The sequence below is a fragment of the Watersipora subatra genome, chromosome 1 (genome assembly GCF_963576615.1).
Source record: "Watersipora subatra chromosome 1, tzWatSuba1.1, whole genome shotgun sequence".
NCBI classification, from domain to species: domain Eukaryota; kingdom Metazoa; phylum Bryozoa; class Gymnolaemata; order Cheilostomatida; family Watersiporidae; genus Watersipora; species Watersipora subatra.
The window spans coordinates 40,465,463-40,488,802 of NC_088708.1; the positions used below are offsets into that span (position 1 = coordinate 40,465,463).

General features: G+C 35.7%; 1 protein-coding gene across 1 annotated transcript in view; it reads left to right on the forward strand.

Moving 5' to 3' along the window:
* The first annotated feature begins 431 nt into the window (after window positions 1-431).
* Window positions 432-23,340, forward strand: part of LOC137387530 (sperm-specific sodium:proton exchanger-like) — a 46,634-nt gene continuing 23,725 nt past the window's right edge. Inside the window, exons 1-13 of the mRNA XM_068073984.1 lie at window positions 432-687; window positions 5,662-5,916; window positions 7,162-7,299; window positions 7,833-7,952; window positions 8,561-8,728; window positions 13,057-13,165; window positions 13,973-14,131; window positions 15,948-16,119; window positions 16,975-17,056; window positions 19,334-19,515; window positions 19,741-19,908; window positions 20,142-20,309; window positions 22,502-22,753. Of these exons, the coding sequence (XP_067930085.1) occupies window positions 546-687; window positions 5,662-5,916; window positions 7,162-7,299; window positions 7,833-7,952; window positions 8,561-8,728; window positions 13,057-13,165; window positions 13,973-14,131; window positions 15,948-16,119; window positions 16,975-17,056; window positions 19,334-19,515; window positions 19,741-19,908; window positions 20,142-20,309; window positions 22,502-22,753 (2,115 nt within the window). The 5' untranslated portion in view covers window positions 432-545. The remainder of the gene's footprint in view (window positions 688-5,661; window positions 5,917-7,161; window positions 7,300-7,832; window positions 7,953-8,560; window positions 8,729-13,056; window positions 13,166-13,972; window positions 14,132-15,947; window positions 16,120-16,974; window positions 17,057-19,333; window positions 19,516-19,740; window positions 19,909-20,141; window positions 20,310-22,501; window positions 22,754-23,340) is intronic.

The window sequence follows — 23,340 nt, forward strand, 5'->3', positions numbered from 1 at the left end:
CATAGATATAGTAAACCCTACTACATCTCTGGTTTACTATACTATGGGTTTACTATATCTATGGAGGTAGTATTAGGAGGCTGAGTGGATCAGATCCGTATAGTTTCACAAACTATACGAAACTATGTGAAACTATACGACACTGACGACGGGTACTAAAAGGAAGTGATCGTGGCGGGGAAATTAATCGTCATCAGGCGGGAGATTACTGAATTTCGCACCTGACACGTCGCCTGCTAAAAAGACTAATTAAGAAAAAACGACCTTTATGAACCAGACGATATAAAGTTAAGTCGACTCGCTACAATGTATATTGGTAGCGCTTACATTTAAAGTGCGCACAATTTGCTAGCACTACCGCGTGAGCAGACGAGTCGCATTCTCTTACACGAGCTAGTCATAACGCCAGTCACCTTAGCTGACTAGAAGACGTGGACTGCATAGCGTCATTACAACAATATGTAACATCACGTATTTCTGTCTTAGAATTATTTGCATCATTTGTATATTCGTAAGCTATTTATCGCACGGTTGTAAGGATTGCGATGGATGTTTTTGAGAATACAGATGAACTAATCACCTATGACATTGCAACTCTCGCAAACTATTCTCACAACGACGTTCATCATGGCGTAGGACATTCGGGCTCTACTATTCTCTTTATATTCGTTTCTTGTTTGTATGGAGGTAAACACGTGTTTATTGTATTATATCATTGTTTTGTGTCCACAGTTTAAGCGTTTTCTCTAGTTATAACTTTGAAACTATCAATTGGGCTTACAGCCTTACATTGTAGTAATCAATTTCAATGGTACTGTTGATATTCGTTGTTTAGCATGTATGTGCTAAAATGTCTGCGGTTCATTTATGTTATTGAAACGTTTTAGGACTCCAGATGAACGGGATGTGTGTGTAATTGTAATGTGTAATTTGAATAGCCACCTGATAAACATTATTCTGGTCAAACTGTTTGATTTGCTAGGTCCCAAAACTATAATAGCATATTTTTCAACTTTTACTGCATTCAGCAACTCCTAAACTAGTTCACCAACAGTTGCTAATTATTCATTATTGGTATAATATTTGACTGTTACACGCAGATGGTGATGCTGCCAGTCGGGCTCTGTACTGTATTATATTTCTCAGTACGAGTAAATTTTCAACTTTAAATATAACACAAACGATACCCTTATGTCGAATCTTATAATCAAACAATAATAGGTGTATAACTGGAGCAGTTTAATAGTAACAAGTGTAATAAGTGTAATTACATGTTCAGCCTGAGGTCAACAACTGATGAAAGCATGAAAGGTGCTACCTTTTTTCATTGGTTTTCACTTGCTCCTGTAAAAGTTGTCTTTTCTCTCATACTGTTTTATTAAGAGCACCTTTAGCTTTCACATTTTGCATTTAACTTTAACAAATACATAACTCTAAACCTAATCTGATTTGAGCAGTGTAACTGTTGTTGATGCTGCAAATCAATTAAGGTAAATATTGCTATTGCGAGTAATTACTGTCCTAGAGACCTTTGACATATAGATAGATATACAGTACAGTATACACTCCTATAACGTACACCTTCTTTTTATGTAAATTCCATGAAACGTAAAATATTTATGTCAAGTTTTTGCAATGAAATATTAAAATATTATTGAGTCAAAAGTGGTATTCATATCAATGACAACAATAGCTGACAACAATATTTTTGAAATGTTCAACTTATATATATACATTCCTTAAAAAAATCTATACAGTCATACTTCAACTTACAAGCTTAATGCATTCCCAGACTGAGCTCGTATGTCGATTTACTCGCATGTTGGTGCAATTTATTTATATGTAGAACAATTAAATATATATTTATTGGTTTCCTTACTCTGTAAAATGCAAATAAAACACTCAAAACAAGATATTGTAACAGAAAGAACATGTTGGTTATTGTCCTAACTTACCACTTGCTTTCAAAAAGCAACAAATAGAAAATAATGCAAGGAAATGTGTTAAATTAAAATGTAAAATTAAATACATACAATAGCAGCTAACGCTAGCATTTGCCAGAGAGAGAGATATATAAGTTATCCTTCATTACTACAACAGTTGACTTTGATAAATTAGGATTTTATTAAAGTCTTAAAAAACAAACTTAGAAGCAAATCTAAAAGCAAACTTTCATTTTTAACTTAACGTAATTAAAATTTCTTCGGCGTTCATAGTTTGAAGTTTCTCGCTAGTTAGCTAATTTTTCCTTTGTTTCGTTTTCACGACTAGCCGGCCATTTTAAGATGAACCTATCTAAGGAGGTTTGCCTTTGTCGCCCTTTTAACATGTCGCGATTAGGACGAACACAGGTGTCGTCACAAAGGTTTAATGCACGACCACTAGCCAACTTGTCTGAATGTCTATTTTTATAGTTTTGATAGATAGCAACGGCCTTTTCAAATAGCGTAGTTTCAGTTACGCTGTCACCGGCCAATTGTTTATCTTATATCCAATGCCTGAGCGATCTCTCCATCAGCGGTGGTGAAGATCGCCGCGCCGTTTAGAAACTACGGTTAGTACTTTTGCGAGCTAAATGCCCTGAATATAATCCTTCTGTTTGATAATTGTGGATGTATCTTTGTCATATTGCTGAGCTAGCTCAATCATGCATACACATTTCGCATATTTTTCAATAATTTTCCGTTTAATATCAATTGCTATCATTTGCTTTTTCTTTGCATTATTTTTCATTTTACTGGCAAACTTTCGGTCTACGCACAGTATTTTTAATTCACATAATTCTGCACTGAAAACGTGCACAAAACAAGGTACAAAAGTATAACCTGGCATACTTGGCAACTGACTCACGTGCTCGTATCTCAAATATGGCTCGTATGTTAGTGCTAAAACTTGCTTAAAAGCTGGCTCGTATCTCAAGTTTCTCGTACGTTGGAGCACTCGTAAGTTGAAGTATTACTGTATAATGTAAAGCATCAAGTCGGTACGAGTTCTAAATCTGATTTGAATGGCATTCTGATTACTTTAGTGTAGACGTGCTACATACGGATATGTGATAATTTACTATTCTGATTACTGTATTATAGACATACTACATACAGCTATGTGATAATTTGCTATTCTAATTACTGTAATATAGACATGCTACATACAGATATGTGATAATTTACTATTCTAATTACTGTAATATAGACATGCTACATACAGATATGTGATAATTTACTATTCTAATTACTGTAATATAGACATGCTACATACAGATATGTGATAATTTACTATTCTAATTACTGTAATATAGACATGCTACATACAGATATGTGATAATTTACTATTCTAATTACTGTAATATAGACATGCTACATACAGATATGTGATAATTTGCTATTCTAATTACTGTAATATAGACATGCTACATACAGATATGGGATAATTTACTATTCTAATTACTGTAATATAGACATGCTACATACAGATCTGTGATAATTTGCTATTCTAATTACTGTAATATAGACATGGTATATACAGATATGTGATAATTTACTATTCTAATTACTGTAATATAGACATGCTACATACAGATATGAGATAATTTACTATTCTAATTACTGTAATATAGACATGCTACATACAGATATGTGATAATTTGCTATTCTAATTACTGTAATATAGATATGCTATATACAGATATGTGATAATTTGCTATTCTAATTACTGTAATATAGACATACTACTTACAGATATGTGATAATTTACTATTCTAATTACTGTAATATAGACATACTACATACAGATATGTGATAATTTACTATTCTAATTACTGTAATATAGACATGCTATATACAGATATGTGATAATTTACTATTCTAATTACTGTTATATAGACATGCTACCTACAGATATGTGATAATTTACTATTCTAATTACTGTAATATAGACATGCTACATACAGATATGTGATAATTTGCTATTCTAATTACTGTAATATAGACATGCTACATACAGATATGGGATAATTTACTATTCTAATTACTGTAATATAGACATGCTACTTACAGACATATGATAATTGAGTACTCTAACTGACTGCTGTAGTGTAGACATGCTACTTACAGACATATGATAATTGACTACTCTAACTGACTGCTGTAGTGTAGACATGCTACTTACAGACATGTGATAATTGACTACTCTAACTGACTGCTGTAGTTTAGACATGCTATATACAGACATATAAAGATTTGTGCAGTTTGATGATAAACTTCTAAAATGAATTTTTCATCATCTACAAACTCAACCTACCCTAGGACACTTATATTTCGCTAGTATTCAGTTTCGTGAGTAGCACTCAGAGTAAAATTTCACTGCAACTTAATTTCGTGGCTCTGGTGAGTGCGAAAATATAGTGGTGTGAATGAAATCAAATGCAGTGGAACAAACATAATTAGATTCCTCAGGTTCAGTTCACCGCAGGCCTGTATTCACTGGTCGCAAGTTGGGGTGGCTAATGTTAGGCGACTAGTTATGAACACCTGGGGGTGTTGAAGGGGTGATGTAAGCCCCCAACAGGTTTTTCTCATGTAGGACCTCAGCCGGGCCTCTCGCGTGAAGTTTTAAAAAATTTTATCGGAAAGTATCAACATTTTTCTATCTTTTGAGATTTGTTTTGTTTTAGGTGACGAGACGTTTTAAATTTAAAATAGACAAAACTTGACTGCAGTTAAAACGTTCAGAAATAAACACATCTTTTTCTTTTGAGCATTTTAACAAAGATCATTTTTGCCGATTATACTTTAAGTTCATACGGAAGTGTCCACGCTTTCGATGGAACATGGCCAAGCGGATGTTTGGTAAAACTTGATGTTTTGCAAACCTTTATAAAGGTCATTAACAAGAATATTTTGCCACTGATGATGATAATAATGACACCTAAGAACTACTAAAAGTTGATCTTAGTCTTTATGGCTTCGAATAAAGTGATATTCTGCAGCGATCCAAACCGTCTCCATAACCGTTGGGCAAATAACTTTTCGAATAAATTATGTTAAGGTCGAGTTATCTGAAGCAATTTATCATTGCGTGGGAACGGACCAAACAAATCCGTTCGAGTTAACGTTGTGTTTGAGATGAAATGTTACATTTTATTCGAGGGCGAGTTATCCTAGTTTGACTATACTTAGCCGCGGAAAGTTCCTAAAAAGTTGGAACGCTCAGCCGGCCAGCTGCCCCAGGGAATACGGGCCTGGTTTACCGATAAGAAAAAAATTTCATCTTGGGACTAGTTTGTAATTGTAAACCGCAAGTAGAATGGTGTGGGCGAGGTCGATAATGCAATTTGATCGCTTGCTGCCATTTGTTTCTTGGACTATTGATGAACAAAGCTATTTAATTTCGCGTTTTCGCTCGTTCGTTATGATAGTTTAGTTTCGCATATGAAATTTTTGCGAGAGTATGACTCCGCGAAAACGCGAAAGTTAGATGAGGCGAATACATAAGTGTCCTAGGGTAGACTTTATTTTACAAGTGTTTTAGTAGCTGCTAAAACTGTAGATAGGAAGTAGAATGTACTTATTATTCCTAATGCGGTGTAACAGATATCAAACTTCATAGTGAGCCTGTCTAAAAGTAACTCCTCTAGATAAATATCTGCATTTTAATTTTTAGCTCTGACGAGAAGTTTAGTGAAGGAAACAAATTTTCCATTTACTGTGTTTGTATTCATGCTGGGCGGAGCTCTTGGCATTCTTTCGGTGCTCGTAGAAGAAGTCAGCTTATACACACAGATATCATTAATTGATCCTCACCTTATGCTTCACATCTTTCTTCCGGTGCTTGTATTTGAGTCAGCATATGCCCTCCAACCACACACACTTGTCAAATCCTTTGCTCAAGTTGTCATCCTTTCGGTGCCAGGCTTCAGTAAGTGGTCCTCAGACTGTTGTCTCAAGAGTTACCTCGCCTCTTTCAGTTGCCCATCCTCAAAATTGAGAATGTGATAGATCTAAGAACTAAGACCTGAGAACTTATGACACCCTGTGGCAAACAATCAAGCAATCAATGCAAACTGACACGCGCAAAAGTGTACAAATGTGTTGAATATTGCTGAGACTACAAATTTCATGCATAGTCCACTACTGTCGGTTGTGTAAGCTGGTCAGATATCTGAACATAGCTGTTTGACTTTAGTTGAAGGGGCTATATACAATATAATATTTAAAATACGCTTACGCCTGATATGATCTACAACGTTCTTGTTACCATTAAACCCAACAGACAACTACTCGTTAGCTCAACAGTCAATGCTGTTTATTAGTTATGTACTACCTATGTCTTGCCTATCACCACCGTTTGTTGACCTTGCATTATGTTTAGCAAATTACCACCGCTTAGTATTTGCATGCTGTAGTTTTAGCCAATCTTCACTGTTCTCTAGCCACATGCTATCTAGCCAGATCTAGTCAATCTGCACTGGTTACTAGCCACTTGTCAGAGATCTAGCCAATATCCACTGCTTACTTGCCGTAGATCTAGCGAAAGGCTACTGCTTACTAGCCACGTGCCGTAGGTTTAGCCAATCAGCACTGGTTACTAGCCACTTGTCGTAGATCTAGCCAATATCCACTGCTTACTTGCCGTAGATCTAGCGAATCACCAATGGTTACTAGCCACGTGCTGTAGGTTTAGCCAATCAGCACTGGTTACTAGCCACTTGCCGTAGATCTAGCCAATCACTACTGCTTACTAGCTACTTGCCATAGATCTAGCCAATCACTGCTGCTTACTAGCCACTCGCCGTAGATCTAGCGAATCAGACCTGCTTACTATCCACATGCTGTAGATCTAGCCAATCAGCACTGCTTACTATTCACATTCCCTAGGTATAGCCAATCAGCCCTGCTTACTATCTACACGCTGTAGATCTAGCCAATCACCACTGGTTACTAGCCACTTGCTGTAGGTTTAGCCAATTAGCTCTGTGTACTATCCACATGCTGTAGATATAGCCAATCAGGGCACTGCTCACTAGGCACGTACTGCATTTTTATTATTTTGTCTGCATACTGCGTACATGTCTCGCTGTTTGATGTATTTCAAATTTATTAGCACAATAAACCATTCTAACTACAATCATTATATTGTTACTGCAAAGTCTTTGCTTTGCAGTGATCAATGCTTTTCTCAGTGGAGTTCTAGTCAAGTATGTATTTCCTTATAAATGGTCATGGTCTGTAGCCCTCACATTTGGTACCATCGTGAGTGCAACTGACCCTGTAGCAGTTGTGGCCACACTGAAAGAGCTGGGTGAGTGTGTTGTCTACTTTACTATATTCTAATCATACTTGGAATAATTTATGGCTTTTAAAATTAGTCTCTAAACATAAGACTTTTGTAGAACTCTTTACCAGTCTAGTTTAACTAAACTATTTAGTGAGTCAAAAATTAACTGTTAGTATATACATGTACTTGAAGATACTGGTTGTACTCTACAAAACAACCTTTGCATGTCAGAACCTTAATGTAGGTCATCACCTTTACCTCTTACCGTCACTTCTAAATCTCTGATGCACCAAAGCCTAAGATAATGGCAAAGCAACTGTTCAGAGCTCTCAAGGAATAAACCATGTTGCAAAATAAAGAATGTACTACATATGAGTTTGAGTAAATAAATATTTGTTACAAATAACAACTCCTCCATTTCCCTTAGTTTAATTATTCCTATATTTCTATAGTAGGTTAGTATATAAACTAGTAAACAACCTGTGCATGAAAAGAACACCTCTCCGCTTATTCCTAATATTAGTACTAACGTTATGTCACTGCTGTTGTCTCATAAGGCACTGATCCGAAGCTTGCCATACTTCTGGAAGGAGAATCCCTTCTGAATGATGGAGCTGCTCTAGTATTCTTTACAGTTTTCCTGCAAATGGCCCGTGGAGAATATTCTGACTCTGACGGTAAGGTTACGAAGACTAGAATTTACTGGTAAATTCGTGTCTGCTTGTTTTGTTTTATTATTTCAAATCGCATCTGTGATCTATATTGACATCTACATATGACAAATCCAGCTGTATGATTGTGTATACACACATGGGTTTGTATAGGTGACCATGTGTTAATTTATACGTAAGGCTGCGTTCATACGCTTGCCAAATGCTGAGCTTTGTAATGCTATGGCTAAAGGTTTGTCATTCTCGATTACTCGACATTGTGGAGGTATTCTGCTGATTCCACTAATTATAATTAGAAGATTTATATTGATTGTGAGTTCACCCAAGATTGGTGTCAGAATTCAACTCCATCCTGCATCTGTGATAACTTTGAGTATTGATTGATACTGATTATTAGTTAGTTTGCGCAAGCAACATTCGATACATTTGCGTTATTGCAGTCAGTGCACCTACAACCATAATGTTACTTTTATTTTTAAATGCAATCATATGCTGTAAGCAGATGTATATATTTACATATAGATATAGAAGTGTGTAAAACAGTTTAATCGTGACATAAGCACATCCCAAACCCTCTTTAACCTAAACATGTGCTATATTTATATTCAATCTAGATGCAGCTGGTCTCATAGCACTCTTCTTCATAAGAGTCATACTAGGTGGAATGTTTCTTGGCTTAGCTATGGGAAAGATATGCTCCGCCTGGCTGGCAAAAATTTTCAATGATGCCGTGGCTGAAACCATAATCACCATTGCGTTCCCATACATAACATACTATATTGGTGAGTTGTCTGCTCGTGTAGTTTTCTGCTCACTATTGCTTTTCTGCTCTAAATATACTACATTGGCGAGTTGTATGCTCTTTTCATTTGTTTGTCTCCATCGTATTTTTGTACATACCACGACACCTCTATTTGAATGTCTTGACGCTCTATTTTTTAACCCTTCCCCTATAGTTACACTTATATTTCCCCTATTATAGTGACGCTTAATTAGAGGTGATGTTCAAATAAAGGATGGCATTTCATTTTTCGATTAGCTCATCAGAGTTCTGGGAAAGTAAATTTAACCTTTTTATGAGCGAAGCAAACTCCACTAATATTTGGCACTCTCCTACGGGTGGAGCGACATTAATCTTCTTTGGTCTAAGAAATTTGCTATAACTCACTTCCAACTTGTAGATCTCTAAATAAATATGCATTGGGAAGCTGAAGAATATTTTTACCAGTTAATATCTATTGCCTGCTATTAATGTTGGATTATCATATAGTCTGTGTTGCAATTTGTTGGAGCTTTCAATTTTTTATTTTATTCTAAATTTGAAGACATTTTTTATTTTACAACTATTTTCAACAATGTTGTATTAATGCTCATTGGGGTCATTGATATGTGTCTTACAGTTTACAACCAAAACTAGCTTTTATTGATACTGATTGATGTGCAATAGAAGAGAAGTTATGAGTGTCGATCCATCGACGCTTTTTTCAATCCTCCTATAGCGCAGTCAAATAAAGGTGGCATTAAGATAGAGGTTTTACAGTAACATACTGTATCAGTGAGTTGTCTGCTCATTCATTTGTCTGTCATGCTTAATTTATAGCATAGAGGAGTTTTTTACTCATTTTGGATTTTTATCACTTGATTTTACTATATATATATATAAAAATTGTTTCCTCACCCCGGTTAACCCGTATGGGTGGTAGTTTCTGCTCTACTCTCCTACCAGAGACCTGGGAGTTTGAGCACTCGCCTCAAGATCTTAGCTGTTCCCAGTAGCGCACTTTTCTGCAACTTACCTGAGTTGATTGCTGTTGGTATTTGGGCAAGCCACATTTTATGCGCCGGTGTTATTGCGCCCAGTGCCCCAATGGCTACTGGGATTACAGTTGTTCTTACATCCCAGCATTTTTCAATCTCTTCTCCAAGAGGGAGATATTTCTCTACCTTTTCTTTTTCTTTGCTGTCTATATTGTAGTCATTGGGTACTGCTATATCTATTATAGTAGCTCTCTTGTTCTCCTTGTCCACCACCACTATATCTTGTTGGTTTGCTAGGACATGCTTGTCAGTCCGGATGTAGAAGTCCCAGAGGATTTTAGCGCGATAATTTTCATTGACCTTACCAGGGGTTTTCCACCAGTGTTGTGGTTTATTAAGGCCATACTCATCACATAGACTTCTATACACAACACCTGCGACATGATTATACCGCTCAGTGTATGCATTTCTTGCTAGCTGCTTGCATCCACTGATGATGTGTTGGATGGTCTCAGGTGCATCTTTGCACAATCTGCATCTAGGATCGTCTCTAGTGTGACAGATTTTTGTTTGGAGTTGCCTTGTTGGCAGCACTTGCTCCTGGGCTGCCATGATTAGCGACTCTGTATTGGCCGTTAGGTTTTCTTTGTTCAGCCACATATATGTCTGGTGAAGATCGCCAACCTTAGATATTTGTGGGTGGTAAGCACTATGAAGAGGTTTCGTGTGCCAGTCAATTTCCTCATCATCAGGGCGAAGGTCCATTGTAAGAGCAGCCCATTGAAATTCAGCTAGCGACTTATCTGAAGTGGCCATAGAGGCTACATAGGCTTTGATGCTTTGCTCTTCCTCCTTCACTGTCTGCTGTACACTTTTGAGTCCCCTACCGCCATCTTTCCTATCGAGATACAATCTAGTAGTATCAGATTTTGGGTGGAGTGCTCCATGCGTGGTCAGCAGTTTACGAGTTGCTATATCTGTTTCTTTGATGGCTTCCTCAATCCACTTTATTATGCCTGCTGGATATCCTATTACTGGCAGTGCGTAGGTATTTATTGCCATGACTTGGTTCTTGGCATTGAGCTGGCTCTGTAGGACATGCCGAAGGCGTTGCTTGTATTTAGTAATAGCTTTGTGACGTACCTCGGCCTCGTGGTTGATGTTGCTTTGCATAATCTCCAAATACTTGTACCCTTCTTCTATATCTCTGATGGTACCATTTGGCATTCTTAGGCCATCTGTGAGCATAGAATGGTTTTTCTTAAGAGTTAGCCTTCCACATTTCTCAATACCGAAGGTCATCCCGATGTCCTTGCTGTATACCTGTGTGAGGTGTATTAGCGAATCAATGTCCCTTTCTTTGTTAGCGTACAGCTTGATGTCATCCATGTAGAAGAGGTGGTTTATTTTGGTGCCACTCTTAAACTGGTACCCATAGTGAGTCTTCTCCAGCATATTGCTTAGAGGTTTTAGGCATATGCAGAAGAGCAGTGATGATAAGGAGTCACCTTGATAGATGCCTCGCTTAATTTTTACACTCGCCAGCTTTTTGCCATTAGCCTCCAGTTCCGTCTTCCATTCGGTCATTGACATCTTGATGAATGCCACAAGAGCAGGGTGAACATTGTACATACTGAGACACTTGAGTATCCAATTATGGGGAATTGAGTCATAGGCCCTTTTGTAGTCGATCCAAGCCATGGCAAGATTGGTATGCTTTCTCCTGCTGTTTTGACAGACCGTCCGATCCACCAGTAACTGATGTTTGGCTCCTCGGGTGTTGCGTCCAATTCCTTTCTGAGCACTGGTCATATAGTGACTCATGTGCTCTTCCAGTTTGTCTGCAACTATTCCTGAGAGCAGTTTTCAGGTGGTGGGCAAGCACGTTATTGGTCGATAGTTCTTGGGAATCGGCCCCTGCTTTGGATATATATATATATACAGTGAAACATGGATAACTCGCCCTCGGATATAGCGAACACATGGTTAACTCGAATGGATTTGCTTGGTCCGTTCCCACGCAATGATAAATGGCTCTATATAACTCGAACTCAACACTGTTAATTTGAACTGTTTTTTGCCCAACGGCTACCGAAACGGTTGCTATCGCTTTAGAAAATCACTTTATTCCGAGCCATAGAGGTAAACCTCAACTTTTCGTAATTCATAAGCGTCGTTATTACCACCATCGGCAAAATATTTTTGTCAACGACTTTTTTAAAGGTTTGGTGAAATTTGATTTATACCAAACATCCACGTAGTGATCGCCCTTCGGAAGCGAGGTAAAGTGAGGTAATCTTTGCATAAACTTCAAGAGAAATCGGCACAATTGATCGTGGGTAAAACGCTCAAAAGAAAAAGATGTCTTTTCTTTTGAGCATTTCAACAACGATCAAGCTTTGCCAATGTCAATCTAAAAAACGTCCTGGCAATAACATCGCCTCAAACAACGAACCAATCTCAAGTGATAGAAAAATCTTTATACTTTTTGATAAAAAACGTTTTAAACTTTACATTAGAAGAATTTAATTTGAAACAAGCCATTTGTGCTTTTGATTTATATTATAGTTTGTATATGTACATGTATCTACTAATAAATAAGTAAATACATGGACTTGTGACAGTGCTCTGATAACTTGAACGCTCTGATAATTCGAACACTTTTGCTCGGTCCCTTGAAGTTTGAGTTATCCGAGTTTCACTGTATATATATATATATATATGTATATATATATATATATAGATATAGATATATATATATATATATATATATATAACAGCTATGTTGATAACAGCTATGTTGATAACAGCTATGTTGATAACAGCTATGTTGATAAAAGCTTGTTGATAACAGCTTGTTGATAACAGCTTGTTAATAACAGCTATGTTGATAACAGCTATGTTGATAACAGCTTGTTGATAACAGCTTGTATTGTTTTTTTAGGGGGGAAACTGTGTGCATTGTAAGAATTCGAGTTCTGTTTACGGCCAATACAAATTAAACTCCATTGATGATTAATCATTTATCTTGTGCTATTCGTCGAAACATAGATTTAGTAAAATGATTAACACATCATCGTAGCGATTATATACATGTAGCTGATGTATACGTTTTATATTGATAATGTTTTTGTATCAGTTTTTATCACAGATAAATGATCAAGAATAAAATGGCAATTTGAGAATAGGAAAATACAGGTTGCCAGTAATTTAGAATGTAAAAGAGATAATATTTTTTTTATAGAAAGTGCTTGTTTATGGCTTTAACAATATACACTTTGAAGACAAAGTTTCTTATAAGCTATACTTATTTTTTTATTTATATAAACTCAAAATGAGTTATTTATTGTAGCTGAGGCAATCTTTGGAGTGTCTGGAGTACTTTCAGTCGTGCTCCTTGGGGCAGTGCTAAGTAGCGAAAAAACAAGCGTCAGTCCTGAAGTCGAAAAGTTTCTCCACAGGTTCAGTTCAATAAAATAAAATAGATTTTTTAAAGTAAAGAGAGTAATTGACAGTTATGTAGAGTTTAGCTTTAACACATAATTATGTTGATAACATGTTGTTATATAGGGCAATCTAGGCTTACCTTTAATTTTATTGTGTAGGAGTTGGAATATAAAAAATTTGTGTCAGCTCTTTGGGTTTTTCATCTCTATATAAATGGTATTAGAACAATTTTTTAAATGCTGGTGCAGCAATATACGTGGTATTGAAATTAAGTCTTTTTATCAAACATAGGCAGCTTAGTGTATGTCAGATTAGCACTGCAAAATAGCTGAAGCCATGTTGATGTATAGAGCTTGCCCTAGTGTTAGATTGATGTATTTTGACAAATTGATAAAAACCACTAATATAATCTGCTTGGCATGTTTTTTTTCCATTGTATAAAATTCAAGCTCTAAACAATGTTCTTTATGCACAACTAATTATGGAAACAGATTTTATTAAAAATAATACAAATAATGCAAATCTTTTTGAGTTAAACCAAAATCCCTATTTAGTAACCTATTACTAGAGGTAGAGAAAAAACTTGTAGAGATTCTAATATGAAAAGTGAATGTTATTGTAGATATTAAATTAAGTTCATTAGCATGCATTCAATTTTTGGTAGGTTGATTTTTAAGAAAATATCGTTTAAGGCTACTTTGTCTATTTACCTATGCCAAACAAAGGCTACCTTGTCTATTTACCTATGCCAAACAAATCCATCAACAAAATATATGCACTTTCGCGCTTCCTGTTCACATCTCTTTGGTTATGTATTGAAGCCAGTGGAGTCTCCTAGCTTTTGCGAGCAACACACTGATTTTCATTCTTGTCGGGATGGTCATCTCTGAGCAGGCTATCCGTGAATTCAGTGGCACATCTGATAGCAAGCTGGACTGGTTCTTCATTTTTGTTCTCTATATTGGGATAACATTCATAAGGTGGGTCTACAACCTATTCACAGTAAAGTAAAAACGTATAGGCGCCAACTCTAGAAAATACAAATATAAACAACAAGTAATTAGAGATGTATTTTACTTAACTTATCAGAAAAAGATTCCCAGCTGTACATCAATAGCAGCCATGTGGCTCTAAGATTTAATTTTCTTTGATACTAAAAAGTATTTCCTAAAAGTATTTCCTAAAAGCATTTCCTAAAAGTATTTCCTAAAAGTATTTCCTAAAAGTATTTCCTAAAAGCATTTCCTAAAAGTATTTCCTAATAGCATTTCCTAAAAGCATTTCCTAAAAGCATTTCCTAAAAGCATTTCCTAAAAGCATTTAGGAAATGCTTTTAGGAAATGTTATTAGGAAATACTTTTAGGAAATGCTTTTAGGAAATACCTTTAGGAAATACTTTTTAGTATCTCCTAGTAAAGAAAATTAAATCTTAGAGCCACATGGCTGCTATTGATGTACAGCTGGGAATCTTTTTCTGATAAGTTAAGTAAAATACAGCTCTAATTATGTGTTTTCACAACATGAGCATTCAAATTTTAATTCCATTCTAATAATGTTGCAGTGTTTCAATACAAATTAAATTTCTCACTGGATGCTGGACTCATCTGATGATAAGTTCAAGATTTTATTTTCAGAATGCTTAACCAACATTCCGACATATTTTTATTGTTATAAAATATTAAATTGTTAATTTTAAGACATGAACATGGCTATAAATTACTAGAAGTGACAAAATTCAGAAACAAATAATTTAGACAGAAAATACTGATCTTTTATTTTTACAAACCATAACATTCAAAGGGAAATTTTTTAACAATTTAAAAAATCTAAAAGATACCGTAGATTGGAGACATTCATTGCTATAATATTTTAAAAGCAGGGCATATATGCATGTACATGCTTTTAGTCCTGCGGTAATGTAATAGATTGGCTACAATCACTAACACCTACAAACCTCTTTCTTGCTGCTCTATCAGCAGACACATCAGCGTCTAACATTCTGAAGCCTTTACAAACATCGTGTAATTTTTAGTTTTCACTTTCCGGTCCACTAAGCAGTGTTGTACGCCGCCGGCGAGTCACTAGTAAGTAATAGAATCCTTTTCTGCATTATCTTTTAATCGATTTTAGTCAATTGAAATGTACATTTGAAATATCCTAGTCGCTTGCTGCAGCCCTGTCTAAAATCTGATCTAATCTTATCAGAGCATCATACATTTATTATGTTATATGTATGCTACATACGTTGCATCCTTGTCAATTTATAGTCTCTAGAATCGTCATTAGTAGTTGCCATCTCTTTCATCTCATTCAGTATTGCGTCAGACGCCGTAAAATCCTCTTTACTGACACATTTGCCCTCACACATGCCCTTTGACATGGCTTGAAATTTTTTTTACAGCACTAAGCTTCATTTATATAGCCCGAATTCGTCAAAAGTTTGGCTTTTTGCTATGTCGTGCAAGATTATTCAGTATATGCTATTTTGAAATGAGTTGACAATCCATTTTGAGTCTAAGAAGTTCTCAAGTATCAATAACAATTTTTCATAAGGAGTAAGATGAGAAGTTAAGGCTTGTCATCACTTTCATTATTTCCTTATGCAAAGAGAAGACAACTTTTTATGGCTTGCAATTTTTTTTATGATAGTTTGTTGAACTTTTTTGCTTTTAACCAATATGCTAAATGTATTATAAGCATCGCTGCCAATTAAAGCCTCTATCACTAAGTTCTTTACTCTGTTGCTATTTCAACACTTCATTCAGCTTCACCTGTTGCTATCCTATCGTTATGCAGGGCAGTTAGTTTGCTGATTCTTTCACCCCTTCTCAAGATGCTTGGTTATGGCTTTGATTGGTCAAAAGGCATTGTTATGTGGTGGGGAGCCTTACGCGGAGCTGTTTCATTGGCTCTCGCTCTCTTAGTCGCAGAGGATGACTACTTAGACCCACATGTGATAGGTAACAAGGTATGTGCAGTACTGTCTACACGGTGTGACCTTAAAGGTTTACTTGCAACAAAATTCACGTTACAGTTGTTTGGCATTAGATAATGGCAAACGTTTCAACAAACTAGAAATTTTATCTTAGATTTAGCATACTAGAAATGATTAAGCTTTCAAGCTGTATTAAGATGTTCAAGCATGTTAGTTTTTGTGGCACTCCATCACATTTTCCATTTTTTTACTAACCCTTATGTTTAAAAAAATGCAATGTTAGCATAAGCAATAAAATAAATTTATGATAAATATTGCATGTTTTAAAATTACTGTTGCTATCATAAACAAGCATGCAATTTACTTGTTTTACTAGAGTATACCACCCAATTCACTTATTAAAATATTATCACTATCAAAAGTGGTGTATATATAATGTATATAATATATATATACATATAATATATATATATATTATATGAGATCTGTAACCTGATGATTGCGTGAGCAAGAAACTGCCAGTAGCTGACAAAAGACAAATACACTATCTAATTTTTTACTAATTTATACTGCTCCATTCTATGTTGAGAACTCTGATTTTAGTTTTAGGTATGATAAATTTCAATAAATATATAGTATATACATAATATATATTATGTATATATTATATATATATACATGTATATTGTGAAGTCATTCTGAGACACATAAGAAAACTAATCCAGAAATGCCATAATGTAAATGAGACGTTAACATCTTTATAGTTGCTATTTCTTTTCATTGTAAAGCTATTGGGACTAGAACAACACAAAACTTGAAGTTTAGTGCTTTGACCTAATTCTAACTTATCAGCTAGCTAACTCTAAACACCGCAACATCCTATTGTAGTTTCTAATGCATGCTGCCGGGATAGTTGTACTGACCTTGGTGCTCAATGGCTGCACAATGCGATTACTCCTACAAGTTCTTGGTAAATCTTTCTTTGTATGAATCAAGCGGGTGTCTGATGTAACAAATATTTATAATTTTTGAATAATATAAAAATCAAAATATTTACAAGTGTTGGTGTGTAATCAAGAAATAACGTTCAAGCCCTGCATGAGTAGGTTGAAGATAGAATATGGATGAGTTGAACATGGAATGAATGGTATTCTAATCTACAATCATTTTTACTAGAATGTTAATTACAAGCAGAGTAGAGAGGCTCTATGCTTAAACACACAATTTGGTATTAGATCAATATGGTCAACCAGAATAACTGTTACAGGCAAAACAGTTATGATGTCATTTTCATTACTAAGTTTCATTACTGTTAGCTGTTGAAAAGACTAAGTTAAATTCTATTCACCAAGTTACTTATACCTTGACTAGCTGCATAACCCGCCTACGGGAACAGATTCACGTACAGCAAGAGGTTTATTGAAAGTTGTCTTTCATACTGTAAAACAACTCCAAATATGCAGTCTACTGAAATTATTGCCCTGATCAGAGTATGTATACAAATATGCAGTCATACATGTCAATAATGTTGTGGAGAACAATGGAAATCTGCAATGTGTTTTACAGCTAGATGCGTGTAAAATCTAGTAAATATTCTAGATTCATGCATCTAAATCCATGCATCCGTTCATACCCGTCTATATTTGTAGTTGGCGATTGCGCTCTTTTTCCGCCGAGTCCCCGACTCAGCCGACCAGTTTTTTCCCGCCAGCAGTTGACAATCGCGCTCTTGCACTTGCCTCGCAATCAATCGCCTCGTATTCGCAATCAATCGTCTTGCAATCAATCGCCTTGTAATCAATCGCCTTGCAATCAATCGTCTCACACTTGTCTTGCACTCGCCCCGCAATCAATCGCCTTGCACTCGCCTCATAATCAATAGCCTCGCTATCAATCGCTTTGCAATTAATCACCTCGCAATTAATCGCCTCTCACTCACCTTGCAATCACCTCGCCTCGCAATCAATCGCCTTGCACCCGCCTCGCAATCAATCTTCTCGCCATCAATCGCCTTGCAATCAATCGCCTCACACTTGCCTTGCAATCAATCGCCTCGCATTCAATTGCCTCGCACTTGCCTCGCAATCAATCGCCTCGCACTCGCCATGAATCGCACCCTTATATAAACCGCATGGCTCAAATCATCAAAAAAAGTAGCGGCTAATAGTCCGAAAGTATGGTATTTACTACTCATATTAATTCAGTTGGTTTCATTCGACCGAATAGGAAAAAAGAAAGACTGCTCTATAAGTTTGACAAATACACGCTCGCGCACGCACACACACAAAGATTGCCGTTTATATAGTAGATAGGACAAGTATCACCAAGTTAAATACCATCTATTTAGTTGCAGACTATTTACCAGATTCACTGCCTTTCAGTTCCACCCATTATATTAAATCCTGCCTAACCAAAACCGCAGCGATTTTTGAACAAGATAATATGCCATATGCACGCATCATTCTATGTAATCTATGAATATTGCGCTCAAGAGAAACCAGCTGTGAGAGTAACATATATAGCATATCATGTCATTTGATTTTGAAGTGAATTGTCATTTCAACTAGTCTCTCTCACTTCACTTTGCAATTCAAAATATGTACCTCATTAGCGTAGTAATACCTATCATCTAGTACATGTAGTACTATTTAGATAATTTGTATGATACCTAATTTGTGATAATAAGATTGTCTATGGTATAAAATATACTAATCTTTGATAGACTGTTTTGCAGTAGAATTGTAAGAATTTTGCGAGTCATATATGTGGTTCATTGGCACTTTTGAAGCCCTCTTCCTTCTCTTCAGAGTTTGTTAATAGTCCCTAATGAAGTTTTTATAATATAAGTATGGAAGTATACAAGAATAGTATGTTGCTCATTTTGCCCATTCGTTGTAATTTTTAATAAAATATATAATGGAATTGAATGTTTCATTTTCCTAAAACCATGATTTTATTGGTGGAACATAATGGTTTTTGTGATAGAAAGCGACAAGGCAACCGATTCGTAATATGCAGATTAAACTTATACGAGTAAACAGTAGAGCTTTGTACCAAAATATTTATACTCGATCGCTTTGACGGGTTTGTTAAAATTACTGATCCCACCGTGTTGGGTATATAACATCGTATCTCACAAGGCTGACCTAGATTCCTGATGTCACTGCACAGGGTATAAAAATTGTATCTTGCAAAACTAGCGGAAGTTCTGATGTGACTTCACATGGTGTATAATATTGTCTGACAGGACTAACCAAGATATCCATAGCCAAGAAGATGGCCATGACTGCTGCGGTAAAAGCTCTTGAAGAGACCCAGAAAGCCAAAGTTGAAGAGCTGAAGGCTGACCGGTTTCTTGCTGACGCCCACTGGGATGTTGTCATGCTCATGAGTGAAATAAAGAACCCATACGCTGATAGAATGATTGAGGTATGCCTATGGGCCAAGCATCACACCTATGTTTATATATCATTGACTATATTCTTACACATATACCATAAATATTCATATGGCAGCCCATGAAAATAATCATGTAGTTGATTACACGCGTCTATGCGGTTGACTAATCCTATGTACACATATGTACACATTAAGATGCCTATTGTTCCGTGCAATGCCAGAAAGCAATAGCAACACAGACTGCTTCTATTGAAGGAGTCTGGACATAATTCTAAAGCGCATGTACACAAAGAGTCGACGAGTCCAGCGGTTAACCAGGTGGTGTGTCCAGACTGCAGCAGCCTTATTAAGGCTGATCTCACACCCACCCAGTACAAGGAGTATGAAGAGGAAGCTCGGATTCGCTACCTCAAAGCTCAGAAGGTGCTTTAACTATCGATATTAGGAATGCCAGCGACAGCATTTTGGAAGCAATTTAAAACCATGTTGCGCTCGCGAGATAGCTAATTTTAACTTTGGTTGAAGGTTGATAGGAGGCTCAGGTGCTATTGTAAGGTTGCAATTACTTCACATCATTTTACCCTTCTATATGCCCTCTTGGGCTGCTATAATCGTTTTCCTTCTTACCTTGCGTAATATATTTGTTCATAACTAAGGTTTCCTATTGGAGACAGTTTGAGCATGGACTTCTGGGCAGATCAGCCGTTCGAAAGCTTCTTGAACTTACTGAAGGAACGGCTGATAATGCTGGTTCTTTTGTGTCTGTCAAAGACATTAGAGCATCATGGAAGATGAAAGGGATCTATCGGCTTTTCCCGAGATTAGTAAGTCGTTTCATCTCTTTGCTCACAACTAAAAGTTACATTGCTCTACTAGAAGTTGATTTTAATTGAACTTTTCACAAACTTTATATTTCTACATCCTAGATTGTCGTTGCTGTAATAGCCTCACCTGCTAGGTAGCTTCCCTTGCTGGATTTCGAGTAACAGTCTACTTGATATTACTTTAGCCTTGCATGGCTATTTGAGATTTGTCACAACAAAACCCAAAATATATTACAAGTTTTGAGTCATCGTAGCCTTCTACATATAAAGAAAACATTGCATTTTTATTAAACAGATTTCTGAAAACACTTGATTTAAAAATTATCGATCTTTGAGAATTGATTGGGAATATTTTGAAATTGACTAGATCGCTTTAAATAGCGACATTCGTAGTTTGAATGCATTACTAAGCGGTTTGTAAAAATTCAAGATGGCGGCTCATAAAGATTTTCCTTTGTGATTTTGATTTAGTCTAACAAAAAATGTTGTGGATTTTCTTTACATTTTAAAATGTGTGTCATAAAATGTATTTATTTTTTAATGATTGTCGACCTTATTAGGCTAGTAGCCGGCTGTGTAGGCTCTATTTATACATTAATAAAAGCTGCATTTTTATTAACCGTGATATTGCTCTTTTGTAAGATTCGGATATTTACTAGCTTGTAGTAGACAGTAGTATTCGCATTAATGATGGTTCAACACAATAAATTTTTATGTAGGGAAAAAGTTCAATTTTTGCTGATCGCATTATCACCAAGGTTTTCACAATAAGGTGTATAGCAGCATAGGTGTAATTATGGAAAATGTAGATGTAAACTAATAATTACAACAATTTTTTAAATGCTGACTTCAGTTGCGTTTTCTCAAAATTCCATCAGCCAAAGTGTTGTCGGTAATTATAACAACCTTTGACACAATTAAAACAACCTTTGACACAATTAGAACAACATTTGACACAATTAGAACAACCTTTGACACAATTAGAACAACCTTTGACACAATTAGAACAACCTTTGACACAATTAGAACAACCTTTGACACAATTAGAACAACCTTTGACACAATTAGAACAACCTTTGACACAATTAGAACAACCTTTGACACAATTAGAACAACCTTTGACACAATTAGAACAACCTTTGACACAATTAGAACAACCTTTGACACAATTAGAACAACCTTTGACACAATTAGAACAACCTTTGACACAATTAGAACAACCTTTGACACAATTAGAACAACCTTTGACACAATTAGAACAACCTTTGACACAATTGAGTGTTTAAGTAAAAAGAAAAGCAAAATGATCATGAGAGATCAGCCTTTTGGAGCACTACAAGGTAAAATGATGAATTTAAACAACATTTATGGTATTCGTTTTGCTACTGTACATTTACTCTTATGGAAGGTACATCTCAGCCAGAATGAATATTTTGCTACACACCTTTATCAGATTTGCTGGCACACTTGCCAACAAACTACCTGCATGAAGGCAACACAATTGTGTACAAGTTTCTGCTTGCCTCACTCAAAGTATGGAATACCCGAATGTTTTAATACCAATTTATAAAAATATAAGAGAAGTACTCTATAGAATTTTGCTTCATCTTTTCACATATTATTAGATAGTTGCTTCCACGAGTTACCGTAATTCATATCATAGCACTGGTAATAGAATTTAAAGCATTTTGTGTGATGTATCACAATAGACCCATCAAGTGCATCGCATTCAGGAGCCTTTATAGATAGCCTTTTATTAGCAGTAATATTTATATTGCACATTATTTTTTTATCATGCGTTTATAACGTATTTCTTTGCTGCAATAATCTAACGAATGTCTCCATTTGTTTGTGAAAAAATCTTTGTACGTTGATAATAGCCTCATGAAAATCACCTCATTTATCCAATAATTATTATTTATACCGACAATAACTAATAAAAAAGAAAATCTTGACCAGTATTGAAGATAGATGGCAGTAGATCACAAACACGCTAGACTAATATCTAGCTAGCGCTTGTATTTCTAGATTTATAACTTTTAGCATTGTCATAATATTTGTTTGATTTTGAGAACATTTCAATACATGCCACTAATACGTTAATAGAAACTGCCACAAAGACGGATTTTTATTATAGCACAGGTTTCTATGTGGAAGGTGTAGAAAACTAGATGTTTGTCTCACGGTTTTAGAGCAGACTTCTGCGGAATCTCTGTGACATGCTCATCGCAGCACCAATATCTGCTGTTCCTAAATATATGAACATGTACAAACTTGCCAGTGGTAAACCTTTGCAGTGGATTGTGGTTACCATCTTATTGCTGCAGACGATAGCTGGAGTAGTTGATCTTTATATGCTTCTTGACAACATGAACTACCATATTATCTTCTTCATAATTTCTATAAACACCACCATCTTCTTTGTTGGAGAGTTTGTTGTCAAGGTTAGTGATAATGAATGCTTTTTCCATTTGTTCATTAAAGTATCAACATATCGTTATAAGTTCTCGGCCATCTTGCATACAAATCTTACTGGTATTATTAAATTCTTGGAGCCACAGAGGTCTTTCAGTCGGATCTGCTATTGGTCAGTCTTTGTTAGATAATGTGCGAAGTATGTAATGTTGTTTTGTTAGATAGTGTGTGAAGTATGTAATGTTGTTTGTTAGATAGTGTGCAAAGTATGTAATGTTGTTTGTTAGATAGTGTGCAAAGTATGTAATATTGTTTGTTAGATAGTGTGCAAAGTATCTAATGTTGTTTGTTAGATAGTGTGCGGAGTATGTAATGCTGTTTGTTAGATAGTGTGCGGAGTATGTAATGTTGTTTGTTAGATAGTGTATGAAGTATGTAATGTTGTTTGTTAGATAGTGTGCGAAGTATGTAAAGTTGTTTGTTAGATAGTGTGCAAAGTATGTAATGTTGTTTGTTAGATAGTGTGCAAAGTATGTAATGTTGTTTGTTAGATAGTGTACAAAGTATGTAATGTTGTTTGTTAGATAGTGTGCGGAGTATGTAATGCTGTTTGTTA